Source organism: Macaca fascicularis, chromosome 2, assembly GCF_037993035.2.
Source record: "Macaca fascicularis isolate 582-1 chromosome 2, T2T-MFA8v1.1".
Lineage (NCBI taxonomy): Eukaryota > Metazoa > Chordata > Mammalia > Primates > Cercopithecidae > Macaca > Macaca fascicularis.
In genome coordinates, this window is record NC_088376.1 from 112,996,689 (window position 1) to 113,010,997 (window position 14,309).

Genomic DNA, 14,309 nt, shown 5'->3' on the forward strand with positions numbered 1-14,309 from the left:
GGTTGCCGGCGCCTGTAGTCCCGGCTACTCGGGAGGCTGAAGCAGGAGAATGGCCTGAACCCGGGAGGTGGAGCTTGCAGTGAGCCGAGATCATGCCACTGCACTCCAGCCTGGGTAACAGAGCAAGACGCCGTCTCAAAAAAAAATAGAAAATCGATTTGGAAAATAATTTCGAAAATGATTGTGAGACTGAATACCCAGCATGCCAAATGTTTTGTCATATAACATTTTAAATTTTTATTTATTTATTTAGTTTTTGAGACAGAGTCTCACTCTCTCTCCCAGGCTGGAGTGCAGTGGTGCGATCTTGACTTACTGCAACCTCTGCCTCCCGTGTTCAAGTGATTCTCCTGCCTCAGCCTCCTCAGTAGCTGGGATTACAGGCGCGTGCCACTATGCCCGGCTAATTTCATTATTTTAATATTAAAAAATATCCAAATATTTTGTTTCTTTTTGTCTCTTAGCAAAGGAATACGTATTTGGCTTGTAAGGAAAGCTAGTGAAATGTACATAAATGTTTATAAAAGTTGCATTGAGTTCACTAATTTATGTCTAGAATTCAGAGCTGTGCCTTGTCTGTGGCATGTTGATGCAGTTTGCTAAGCCACCTCTCAATTTTAGGGGTTACTGGGTACCAAGAAGAGTGGAGAAGGTGGTACCATTTAGTTGTAAATGGATTGCATTTTAAATTTATAGGGAGTTAATTTTTTTATAGCTAGTGTAATACACACTGTATTTTAACTAGTATTTAAACATCTTTTGTATTGTGTTTACAGTTAATGAAATGCTACACGAATGTGACTTTTTGATTTTGCTTGGTACATAGCAAAGAAATCTGACCTTTAAATGTGTGCGTTCATAAGTATTGATGCTCCAGTTGAAAATTCTGTTACTAGTACATTTTCTTTTTTTTCCTTTTTTCGAAATGGAGTCTCACTCTGTCACCCATGCTGGGGTGCAGGGGTACGATCTCAGCTCACTGCAGCCTCTGACTCCCATGTTCAAGTGATTCTCCTGCCTTAGTCTCCCAAGTAGCTGGGACTACAGATGTATGCCACTACGCCTGGCTAATTTTTGTGTGTTTTTTTAGTAGAGATGGCATTTCACCATGTTGGCCAGGCTGATCTCAAACTCCTGACCCCAAGTGATCCACCTACCTCAACCTCCCAAAGTGCTGGGATTATAAGTGTGAGCCACTGCACCTGCCACTAGTAAATTTTCATTTGGATTGGCAGTCTGCAAGATTTTATTACTTACATTCAACAGATGTTCTCATTCATTATTTTGAAGCTTGGAGTTCCAATGAAAAATTTAGGTAGAGAACTGAGTTTAGAAAATCCGGCTGGGCGCGGTGGCTCACGCCTGTAATCCCAGCACTTTGGGAGGCCGAGACGGGCGGATCACGAGGTCAGGAGATCAAGACCATCCTGGCTAGCACAGTGAAACCCCGTCTCTACTAAAAAATACAAAAACTTAGCTGGGCGAGGTGGCGGGCACCTGTAGTCCCAGCTACTTGGGAGGCTGAGGCAGGAGAATGGCGTGAACCTGGGAGGCGGAGCTTGCAGTGAGCTGAGATCCGGCCACTGTACTCCAGCCTGGGCGACAGAGCGAGACTCCGTCTCAAAAAAAAAAAAAAGAAAGAAAATCCATATAATGTTTAGTAAAACTAGTATTTCATAAATGCTGAATGACAGAGATCCTTATTTTCTCTTCAGTGGTCTTTAAATTAAAACAGCTGTGTGATGTTGGGTATTTTTTTTTCTTTTAAAAATACAAAAGATTAGATCAGTTGTCAGCAAACTACAGCTGATAACCTGTTTTTGTAAATAAAGTTTTATTGGAAAACAGCAGCTCTTCTTGTTAGCAGATTGTGTATGGCTGCTTTCAAGCTATAATGGCAGAATTGAATAGTTGTAACAGAGATTGTATAACCCACAAAATCCAATATATTTACGAACTGGCTCTTCGTGGAAAAAGTTTCCTGACCTCTCGTCTAGATCAATGAGGTTGTATGTTAACATTTAAAAATATTTAGGTTGTAATCTATCCTCTTATTACTTATATTTATGGGTAACTATTTTGTAAGTAAGGATATTTCTTATAGAATTAACGTGATTTAGGTAAGCATTCAGAAATGTTAGGTAAATTTAGCTCTGTTGTCTAACTTTTTTCAAATTTAGAACGTTTGTCTTTGACTTGTTTAAACTTATTTAAAATTATATCTTCCCACCTTAATTTTAGTTTAAATGTAAGTCATTATATGCTGTTTTTTAAGATCTTTGACCAGGAGGGAGACACAGTTTTTGGGAACTAATTTGAACCAAAAAAGATACAGGAAAATGATTTTGTTACATTTCCTTTGAACTTTTCTTTTAAAATTTGTTTTTATTTGGTTAAAAATAGTTTTCATAACTACTGATATTTTATATTAGTAGAACGGTTTCTTGATTAGTCTGTATAAAATACAGATCTAAGAACCCTGCTACAGTAAGTTACTCTAAATCTATTTGGTCTTAATTTAGAAGGGTGAGAGATAATCCTTAGGCTGTGTTGGATGTGTTCTTGTCAGAAAACATGTGGATTTCATACCTCAGTCCTCATCTCATGAGTGTCTGATGAAGCTTAAATCTTCCTGCAAGAGAGTTGAATTGATTTTAAACATGGGAGACATTGTATTTAGTGGTAACATCTTAATTTTAGTGTTAAATTGTATTGCTTAAGAAGAACATCTAAACTTGCTCCTCTTTTTTTTTTTTTTTTGAGATGGAATCTCGCTCGTCACCCAGGCTGGAGTATAGTGACGCGATCTTGGCTTGCTGCAAGCTCTGCCTCCCGGGTTCACGCCATTCTCCTGCCTCAACCTCCCGAGTAGCTGGGACTACAGGCACCCGCCACCATGCCTGGCCAATTTTTTAATATTTTTAGTAGAGATGGGATTTCACTGTGTTAGCCAGGGTGGTCTCGATCTCCTGACCTTGTGATCCGCCCGCCTCGGCCTCCCAAAGTGCTGGGATTATAGGCGTGAGCCACTGCGCCCGGCCAACTTGCTCCTCTTATCATGAACAACATAGACATAACTAGTGTTAATGGGAGTCAGTGGAAGTCGTCATGTTCTGAAAATCCATTAAATGTACATCATTCTAGCATTTAGGTTAATGTTATTAAATTCCTATTACTTTAAGAAAGGGTTGGCTGGGCATGGTGGCTCACGCCTGTAACCCTAACCCTTGGGAAGACTGAGATGGGTAGCTCACCTGAGGTCAGGAGTTCAAGACCGGCATGGGCAACATGGTAAAACCCCATCTCTACTAAAAATATAAAAATTAGCTGGACATGGTGGCATGTGCCTGTAATCCCAGCTGCTCGGGAGGCTGAGGCACGAGAATTGCTTGAGCCCAGGAGGCGGAAGTTGCAGTGAACCGAGATCGCGCCATTGCATTCCAGCCTGGGCAACAGAGCGAGACTCCATATCAAAAAGAAGAAAAGAAAAGAAAAAGAAAAAGAAAGGATTTGGCATTGCAATTATTTCTCTTGAGCTGAGTGACCCAGACTCAGTTGTCCTTTGAATTTTACTATGGTAGTGCAGTCTGAGCTCAGAAGGGCCTTATGATAGACGCTGTATGTTCTGGGAGGCAAGAATTGAGCTGGTATTAATATCTTAATGCTTTTGTTTTAATGCTAAATAACAGATGACCCTTCAGGTCTTTTCATGTTTTCCTTTTTCATGTCTCCCTACCTAGGATCCCAGGTGCCTAATTGCCTACTTAAACTAGTTGAGGGAATCTTGGACTGAAGCCAAAACATGTAAAATGTCCTGAAATTTAGGCAAAGGAAAGAAATTGGGTAGGATGAAAGATTAGGTCACATCTTGTTTATCTCTTGAGTTCTGTAAATTGAGAATGTAAATTTAATACTTATGCCTATTTTTAAAATGCATTTTATTGCCATGAAAAAGTAGCATGAGACATTGAAATACAGAATATCAGCTTCTTCATTTGGGTCATGGGGATCATGCTTTAAGGCTTAATGCTCTCTCTAGGTCCCTCTCAGCATTAAGCCCCTGGATGCTGTTGCGTGGCTTAAATGACTTGCATATACTTTGTGGCATGATTCATACTACCTTCTATGATACCCTTGGGTAGTTAAATAGGACCCAGGTTAGAGTGTTTCTTGGTGGAGCCACTGCAGAACTGGGATTTAGATGCAGCCAGGGCTGATGCTCAGCTGGTGAACACTGGTATGCTTGTTCCTACTGGTGATTTACAACCAGTGTTCCCTTTGGGCCTGCATCCATTTTGATTGGGTGGTGTCCATGCTGTATCTGTAATAAAATATTTTGGAATGTTAGTTACCACTGGATGCAGCAGTGAAAAGATACCTCCTGAAACTTACTGTAAGAAATTTACAGTGCATTGATTTTTCTGATATATAGGAATCGTCATGTTGACCTTGGAATTCTTAAGTTCCCTGGCTGTAGGAAATGGAAATTTTTGTAGCATGTCACCATTGTTAGCTTATTTGGTATTGCGGATTTTCCCTGTTGCAGGACTGGGTGAAAGCTTTTTCTGCAGCAGTCATGTTGAAAACCTTGTGTTGACTTTCCTCGTGTTCTGAAATGGGAGCATAAAAGTTTACTCCGCCACTTCGTCTTAAAATAGCAAAACTTTGCTGTTTTCTGCAGATCTAGGACCTTGTTACAGAACTCTGCCAAAAAAAAAAAAAAAAAATGTTTACAGAAGAATGTGCTGTGATTAGAGAAGAATATGCTGGTGTGTAGATTTCAAACTCTCTGGACAATATGAATAACACTGTCTTTGTTTCTACAGTGGGAGCCAAGAAGAAAGGTTTGCTCCCGGGTGGAACAGGGATTATCCTCCTCCTCCCCTTAAGAGTCATGCTCAAGAGAGACACTCTGGCAACTTTCCTGGCAGAGATTCACTTCCCTTTGATTTCCAGGGGCATTCGGGGCCTCCTTTTGCAAATGTAGAGGAGCATTCTTTCAGCTATGGAGCTAGAGACGGACCGCATGGTGACTATCGAGGAGGGGAGGGACCTGGACATGATTTCAGGGGGGGAGATTTTTCGTCTTCTGATTTCCAGAGCAGAGATTCATCACAGTTGGACTTCAGGGGTAGGGACATACATTCTGGGGATTTTCGGGATAGAGAAGGACCACCTATGGACTATAGGGGTGGAGATGGTACTTCTATGGATTATAGAGGTAGGGAGGCACCTCATATGAACTACAGAGACAGGGATGCTCACGCTGTTGACTTCAGAGGTAGGGATGCTCCTCCATCTGACTTCAGGGGCCGGGGCACTTATGATTTAGATTTTAGAGGCCGAGATGGATCCCATGCAGATTTTAGGGGAAGGGATTTATCAGATTTGGATTTTAGGGCCAGAGAACAGTCCCGTTCTGATTTTAGGAATAGAGATGTATCTGATTTGGACTTCAGAGACAAAGACGGAACACAAGTAGACTTTAGAGGCCGAGGTTCAGGTACTACTGATCTAGACTTTAGGGACAGGGATACGCCACATTCAGATTTCAGAGGTAGACACCGGTCTAGGACTGATCAGGATTTTAGGGGCAGAGAGATGGGAACTTGTATGGAATTTAAAGATAGGGAGATGCCTCCTGTGGATCCAAATATTTTGGATTACATTCAGCCCTCTACACAAGATAGAGAACATTCTGGTATGAATGTGAACAGGAGAGAAGAATCCACACATGACCATACGATAGAAAGGCCTGCTTTCGGCATTCAGAAGGGAGAATTTGAGCATTCAGAAACAAGAGAAGGAGAAACACAAGGTGTAGCCTTTGAACATGAGTCTTCAGCAGACTTTCGGAACAGCCAGAGTCCAGTTCAAGACCAAGATAAGTCACAGCTTTCTGGAGGTGAACAGCAGAGTTCAGATGCTGGTCTGTTTAAAGAAGAAGGCGGTCTGGACTTTCTTGGGCGGCAAGACACTGATTACAGAAGCATGGAGTACCGTGATGTGGATCATAGGCTGCCAGGAAGCCAGATGTTTGGCTATGGCCAGAGCAAGTCTTTTCCAGAGGGCAAAACTGCCCGAGATGCCCAACGGGACCTTCAGGTATGTTGATTGAGTGGACTGCTTTTTTTTTTTTTTTTTTTAAATAAATGTGGAGTCTCACTCTTTCGCCCAGGCTGGAGTGCGGTGGCGCGATCTCGGCTCACTGCAAGCTCCACCTCCCAGGCTCACACCATTCTCCTGCCTCAGCCTCCCGAGTAGCTGGGACTACAGGTGACCGCCACCAGGCCCAGCTAATTTTTTTTTTTGTATTTTTAGTAGAGACAGGGTTTCACTGTGTTAGCCAGGATGGTCTCGATCTCCTGACCTTGTGATCCGCCTGCCTTGGCCTCCCAAAGTGCTGGGATTACAGGCGTGAACCACTGCGCCTGGCCTTTTTTTTTTTTTTTTTTTTTTTTAAATAAGACTTTTGTGAAGGGTGAAATTTATTTATGTATGTATTTATTTATTTATTTTTGAGACGGAGTCTTGCTCTGTCACCCAGGCTGGAGTGCAGTGACATAATCTCAGCTCACTGCAACCTCCACCTCCCAGGTTCAAGCAGTTTTCCTGCCGCAACCTCCTGAGTAGCTGGGACTACGGGCACGTGCCACCATGCCTGGTTTATTTTTGTATTTTTGGTGCAGATGGGATTTCACCATGTTGGCCAGGCTGGTCTCGAACCCCTGACCTCGTGATCTGCCCACCTCGACCTCCCAAAGTGCTGGAATTACAGGCATGAGCCACCGTGCCTGACCAATTTATTTATTTAAAAATTTTTTTCATTTTATTTTTATCCTTGCACAACCATTAGAAAGCAAAATTTGTATTCAGGAGTGGAATGTAGGAATGTAAATCTCTAGAGAAAAGGCCTTTAGCTCAGATCATATATATTATTTTCTTTTATTCTTTTCTTTCTGCTTCACTTTCCATTTATATATATGTGTGTGTATATATGAAGGAACTATATATATATATATTTGAGACAGGGTCTCACTTTGTCACTCAGGCTGAAGTGCGGTGGTGTAATCATGGCTCCTTGCAGCCTTGACCTCTCAGGCTCAAGCAATCCTCCCACCTCAGCCTCCTGAGTAGCTGGAACTACAGGTGTGTGCCAGCCTCCATGCCTGGCTAGTTTTTTTTTTTTCCCTTGGAGAATGAGTCTCACTCTCGTTCAGTCTGGAGTGCAATGTTGTGATCTCGGCTCACTGCAATCTCTACCTCCCAGGTTCAAGGGGTTCCCCCGCCCCAGCCTTCCAGGAAGCTGGGACTACAGGTATATGTCACCATGCCTAGTTAATTTTTTTTTTTTCTTTTTTGAGATGGAGTCTCGCCCTGTTGCCTAGGCTGGAGTACAGTGGCGCGATCTTGGCTCACAGCTACCTCCGCCTCCCGAGTTCAAGCAGTCTTCCTGCCTCAGCCTCCTGAATAGCTGGGACTGTAGTCGTGCACCACCACATCTGACTAATTTTTGTATTTTTTTGTAGAGATGAGGTTTAGGTATGTTACCTAGACTGGGCTGGAACACCTGATCTCAAATGATCCACCCTTCTCAGCCTCCCAAAGAGCTGGGATATAGGCATGCACCACCATGCCTGACCAGCAATTTTGTATTTTTTTGTAGACACAAGATTGCAACGTATTATCCAGGCTGGTTTCAAATTCCTGGGTTCAAGCAGTGCCCCCTCCTTAGCTTCCCAAAGTGCTGGGATTACAGCAGTAAGCCACTGCCCCTACCCTTTTGATGTGTGTTTATTCATTATTTTGTTTTATGGTGCTGATTTATATGCCTTGGGATAATTTAGTTTGAAAGTATATGTCTTTGGGAGTTGACTCTTGCAACTCTTGCTTAGTTAGACCTGTGATCGTTTAGGGATCATTTTCTTATTTAAATTTGTTGAGATAATACTTAGGAGTCTCCCTAGTCCTGAGGAGCTAATATTAATGTGAGGAGCTGATATTAATGTTGCAACTATCCTCTTGCAGCTAACGTAATTAACTTAAATGTTAAAACTTCTTTATATATGATCTAAGCAAGGAGGGTTATATTTATAATTTTACAATGAAGGTATTCTCTTTTAAAGTAGATTTGGCCCGGTACAGTGGCCTATGCTTGTAATTTCAGCACTTTAGGAGGCTTAAGTGGGAGGATCACTTGAGGCCAGGAGCTTGAGACCAGTGTGGTGCAACCTCAGGAGAGAATGTGACCGGGGAAAAGAAAAATAAGGCCAGGCACAGAGTGGCTCACGCCTGGTTATTAAAGTCTTATTCAGCCTGTAATCCCAGCACTTTGGGAGGCAAAGGTGGGCAGATCATTTGAGATCAGGATTTCAAGAATAGCCTGGTCAACATGGTGAAACCCCATCTCTACTAAAAATAACAAAATTAGGCCGGGCCTAGTGGCTCATGCCTGTAATCCCAACACTTTGGGAAGCCAAGGCAGGCAGATCATTTGAGATTGTGAGTTTGAGACCAGCCTGACCAACGTGGAGAAACCCTGTCTTTACTAAAAATATAAAATTAACTGGGCGTGGTGGTGCATGCCTGTAATCCCAGCTACTCTTGAGGCTGAGGCAGGAGAATCCCTTGAACCCGGGAGGCAGAGTTGGTGGGGAGGCGGAGGTGGCACTATTACACTCCAGCCTGAGCAGCAAGAGCGAAACTCCATCTGAAAAAAAACCAGAAACCAAAATTAGCCAGGTGTGGAGGCAGACATCTGTAATCCCAACTACTTGGGAGGCCGAGGCAGGAGAATTGCTTGAACTTGGGGGCGGAGGCTGCAGTGAGCTGAGATTGTGCCACTACACTCCAGCCTGGGTGACAGAGCGAGACTTTGTTTCAAAAGAAAAAAAAAAAATTATCTAGTCATCTTCTCTCACCAGAGGTATGAAGTACTGCTAGTTTACACCCCATTTTCCAGCTCTCAGACCAGGGAAATTTTTCTTGTTTTTTTTTTTGAGATGGGGGTCTTGCTCTGTCACCCAGGCTGGAGTGCAGTGGCACAATCTTGGGTCACTGAAACCCCTGCCTCCCAGGTTCAAGCGATTCTTCTGCCTCAGCCTCCTGAGTAGCTGGGACCACAGGCGCGCACAGCACAGTTGGCTAATTTTTGTATTTTTAGTAGAGACGGTTTCACCATGTTGCCCAGGCTGAGAAAATTACAGTTGTGAGAATATGTTAGTTTGTCTTTCTGGTTATTAAAGTCTTATTCAGTCTTGTGTCTCGTAATTTTTTGGTTTACTTTCTTTCTTTCTTTTTTTTTTTTTTTTTTTTTTTGAGACGGAGTCTCCCGCTGTCGCCCAGGCTGGAGTGCAGTGGCCGGATCTCAGCTCACTGCAAGCTCCTCCTCTCGGGTTCACGCCATTCTCCTGCCTCAGCCTCCCGAGTAGCTGGGACTACAGGCATCCGCCACTTTGCCCGGCTAGTTTTTTTGTATTTTTTTTAGTAGAGATGGGGTTTCACCGTGTTAGCCAGGATGGTCTCGATCTCCTGACCTCATGATCCGCCCGTCTCGGCCTCCCAAAGTGCTGGGATTACAGGCTTGAGCCACGGCGCCCGGCCGCTTTACTTTCAAGACTCTTTCAGTGAGCCTTGGTCTTAGCACATTTACATTCTTGTGATTTGAAGTCACATTCTGGCACTCAGAACAATAGAGAAAATTTCATGTTGATTTGTATTTTGTACAGTAAAGTATATTTATTTGTGAAATAATTTTTCATTTTCAATTTAAGGATCAAGATTATAGGACTGGCCCAAGTGAGGAGAAACCCAGCAGGCTTATTCGATTAAGTGGGGTGCCCGAAAATGCCACAAAAGAAGAGGTAAGGCATGTCTTCTCTCCTGTTTCTCTGTGTCAATTAAAAATTAAAAAACCTTTTGGCCGGGCGCGGTGGCTCAAGCCTGTAATCCCAGCACTTTGGGAGGCCGAGACGGGCGGATCACGAGGTCAGGAGATCGAGACCATCCTGGCTAACACGGTGAAACCCCGTCTCTACTAAAAAATACAAAAAACTAGCCGGGCGAGGTGGCGGGCACCTGTAGTCCCAGCTACTCGGGAGGCTGAGGCAGGAGAATGGCGTAAACCCGGGAGGCGGAGCTTGCAGTGAGCTGAGATCCGGCCACTGCACTCCAGCCTGGGCGACAGAGCGAGACTCCGTCTCAAAAAAAAAAAAAAAAATTAAAAAACCTTTTAATTTGAGAAATAGATTCACAAGAAGGTGCAAAGAAATGCACAGAGAAGTCTTGTGTATTTTTCTCCCATCCTCCCTAAGTGTTAATATTTTGCACAACTGTGGTGTAGTATCTAAACCAAGAAACTGACCCTGGTATAATTCATGAAGTTTATTCAGATTAGTTTATTCAGATTTCACCATTTATACATGCAGTCACTGAGGTGAGGTTAAAAAAAATTATGACAAATGATTGTTCTCTTTAGACCTGATCACATCCTTTAGAGCATATTATTTCTGGAGTATGTACATAAGGATGCAGTTTATTTACAATAGTAAAAACTAGAAACTGCCTAACTGCCCGATAATCAAAGGATTGGCTGACTAAATTAAGTCTGAACTATGGCAGGGCTCACTCTGTGCCAGACATTGTGTGATACTTACAAGCATTAGTTCATTTAATTACCACATATTTAATATATTCACTCTAAATAGTAAGCATTATTGTATACCAGACATTGTTCTAGATACTGAGTGACACAGCAGTTTATATTATAAAGTCACTGCCTCCATGGATAATGAAAAAGCAAGCAAAAGGATTACACAATTTTAGTCAGAGAATAAATACTCTGAAGAAAACTAAAGTGCAGGCCAGGCATGGTAGCTCGGCCTGTAGCTCAGAGACAGAGTCTTGCTCTGTCGCCCAGGCTGGAGTGCGTGATGCGACCTTGGTGCACTGCAACCTCCGCCTCCCCAGTTCAAGCCATTCTCCTGCCACAGCCTCCCGAGTAGATGGGACTACAGGCACACACCACCACGCCCAGCTAATTTTTGTACTTTTAGTAGAGACGGGAGTTTCACCATATTGGTCAGGCTGTTCTCGAACTCCTGACCTCAGGTTATCTCCCTGCCTCTGCCTCCCAAAGTGCTGGGATTACAGGTGTAAGCCACCGCGCCCAGCCCATTTTTAATTTTTTTGAGGCAGCGTCTCACTTTGTTGCCCATGCTGTAGTGCATTAGCACAATCACGGCTCACTGTAGCTTCTACCCCTTGGGTTCAATTGATCCTACCACCTCAGCCTCCTGAGTAGCTGGGACCACAAGTGTGCATGCTAATGGGGCTGTTTTCTGTATTGTGTAGTTAGGGAGGCATCACTGAGGAAGAGGCCTTTGAGCCCAGGCCTGAATGCAGTGAGAGAACAGTTCATTTGAATATGGGGAAATGAACTGCCCAGGCAGTTCATGCTGAGGAAGTGCTGTGGCCCTGGACTGTAATGAACCCAGTATATCATTTTATGTTTAACACATGAGAAACTGGACACTAAAAGGTTACACAGCAAGTGAGTGGAGAGCTTGGAAGGCACACAGTATGATTTCAGAGCTTGAGCCTTTGAAGGTTATGCTCTTCTGCTTTTCTTTTTTTTTCTTTTGAGACAGTTTCACTCTGTCGCCCAGGCTGGAGTGGGCGCGATCTCGGCTCACCGCAACTTCTGCTGCCAGGGTTCAAGCGATTCTCCTGCCTCAGCCTCCCAAGTAGCTGGGATTACAAGCGCCTGCCACCACACCCGGCTAATTTTTATATTTTTAGTAGAGATGGGGTTTCACCATCTTGGTCAGGCTGATCTTGAACTCCTGACCTCAAGTGATCCACCCGCCTCAGCCTCCCAAAGTGCTGAGATTACAGGCATGAGCCACTGCACCTGGCATTTTTTTTTTTTTTTTGAGACAGAGTCTTGTTCTTTTGCCCAGGCTGGAGTGCAGTGGCACAATCTTGGGTCACTGAAACCTCTGCCTCCTGGGTTCAAGCAATTCTCCTGCCTCAGTCTCCTGAGTAGCTGGGACTACAGGCAAGTGCCACCACGCCCGGCTAATTTTTTGTATTTTTAGTAGAAATGGGGTTTCACTGTTTTAGCCAGGATGATCTCGATCCCCTGACCTTATGATCCGCCTGCCTCAGCCTCCCAAAGTGCTGGGATTACAGATGTGAGCCACCGCTTCTGGCCCTGCTTTTCTTATGTACCTGAGTATTTTAAAATATTTATTTATTTATTTATTTATTGAGACAGGGTACTCCAGACTGGATCAATCAAGGCTCACTACGGCCTCAAACTTGACCCAATCAAGGCTCACTACAGCCTCAAACTCACTACAGCCTCAAACTTGACCCAATCAAGGCTCACTACAGCCTCAAACTCCTGGGCTCAAACTATCCTCCCGAGTAGCTGGGATTATAGGTGTGAGCCACTACTCCTGGCTAATTTTTTTTTTTTAATTTTTACTTTTATATTTTATTTATTTATTTATTTATTTATTTATTTATTTAGAGACGGAGTCTCGCTGTCACCCAGGCTGGAGTGCAATGGCGCGATCTCGGCTTGCCGATCTCGGCTCACTGCAAGCCCCGCCTCCTGGGTTCACCCCGTTCTCCTGCCTTAGCCTCCCAAGTAGCAGGGACTACAGGCGCCGCCACCACGCCCGGCTAGTTTTCTATATTTTTAGTAGAGACGGGGTTTCACCGTGTTAGCCAGGATGGTCTCGATCTCCTGACCTCGTGATCCACCTGTCTCGGCCTCCCAAAGTGCTGGGATTACAGGCGTGAGCCACCGCGCCCGGCCAATTTTTTGTATTTTTTAGTAGAGACGGGGTTTCACCATGTTAGCCAGGATGGTCTTGATCTCCTGACCTCGTGATCTGCCTGCCTCAGCCTCCCAAAGTTTAGGATTACAGGCGTGAACCACTGCGCCTGGCCCCCTTTTTTTTTTTTTTGAGACGGAGTCTCGCTCTGTCGCCCAAGCTGGAGTGCAGTGGCCGGATCTCAGCTCACTGCAAGCTCCGCCTCCCGTTCACGCCATTCTCCTGCCTCAGCCTCCCGAGTAGCTGGGACTACAGGCGCCGCCACCTCGCCCGGCTTGTTTTTTGTATTTTTCAGCAGAGATGGGGTTTCACCGTGTTAGCCAGGATGGTATGGATCCCCTTACCTCGTGATCCGCCCTTCTTGGCCTCCCAAAGTGCTGGGATCACAGGCTTGAGCCACCATGCCCGGCCTTTTTTTTTTTTAAGATAGAGTCTTTTTTTTTTTTTTTTTTTTTTGAGGCGGAGTCTCGCTCTGTTGCCCAGGCTGAAGTGCAGTGGCCAGATCTCAGCTCACTGCAAGCTCCACCTTCCGGGTTTACGCCATTCTCCTGCCTCAGCCTCTGGAGTAGCTGGGACTACAGGCGCCCGCCACCTCGCCCGGCTAGTTTTTTATATTTTTTAGTAGAGATAGGGTTTCACCGTGTTAGCCAGGATGGTCTCGATCTCCTGACCTCGTGATCCGCCTGTCTCGGCCTCCCAAAGTGCTGGGATTACAGGCTTGAGCCACCGCGCCCGGCCTAAGATAGAGTCTTGCTCTGTTGCCCAGGCTGGAATGCAGTGTCATGATCTCCGCTCACTGCAGCCTCAGCCTTCCATGTTCAAGTGATTCTCCTGCCTCAGCCTTCCGAGTAGCTGGGATTACAGGCGTGTGCCACCACACCCGGCTAATTTTTGTATTTTTAGTAGAAATGGGGTTTCACCATGTTAGCCAGGCTGGTCTCGAACGCCTGACCTTAGGTTATCCACCCGCCTTGGATTCCCAAAGTGCTGGGATTACATGTGTGAGCCACCATGTGGCTACCATGTGAGCCACCATGTAGTCTCCTGGCTAATTAAGAAATTTTTTTTTTGTAGAGATAGGGTATCACTATGTTGCCCAGGCTTGTCTCAAACACGTGGCTTTAAGCGATCCTCCCACCTTGGCCTCTCAAAGTGCTGAGATTATAGGCTTGAGCCACTGTATCCCACTGATTTTTGAATAATTATCTTCTACTCATTCAATATGTGAATGTCTTGAGTGTTCATAATTTAACTTTGCTTTTACAAAGTATCATGGCTTTAAATTATGTATGATAAAAATCGTTAGGGAAAATCTAATATTCAGTGTTTGATTATGATTTGTGTCATTAGTGTAAATGCCATATTTTTGCAGATTCTTAATGCTTTTCGGACTCCTGATGGCATGCCTGTAAAGAACTTGCAGTTGAAGGAGTATAACACAGGTGAGTTTCTTAACTTGCATGT

At 44.3% G+C, this 14,309-nt stretch overlaps 1 protein-coding gene across 44 annotated transcripts in view; it reads left to right on the plus strand.

The window, feature by feature from the left end:
* The window catches only part of RBM6 (RNA binding motif protein 6), a 124,928-nt gene that overhangs the window by 21,988 nt on the left and 88,631 nt on the right, over window positions 1-14,309 (plus strand). For 26 of the 44 annotated variants that reach the window (XR_012431183.1, XR_012431181.1, XR_012431179.1 and 23 more), the window contains 3 exons: window positions 4,827-6,105; window positions 9,774-9,863; window positions 14,218-14,287. The exons of 8 other annotated variants lie outside the window; for them this stretch is intronic. Coding sequence is in view for 20 of the 36 variants with exons in the window: in XM_065540596.1 (XP_065396668.1) it covers window positions 4,827-6,105; window positions 9,774-9,863; window positions 14,218-14,287 (1,439 nt within the window). In the remaining 16 variants the exon portion in view is untranslated. Of the gene's footprint in view, window positions 1-4,546; window positions 6,106-9,773; window positions 9,864-14,217; window positions 14,288-14,309 lie in introns of all 44 variants that reach the window. 10 more of the 44 variants (XM_065540605.1, XM_074032251.1, XM_065540606.1 and 7 more) reach the window with 2 other exon arrangements.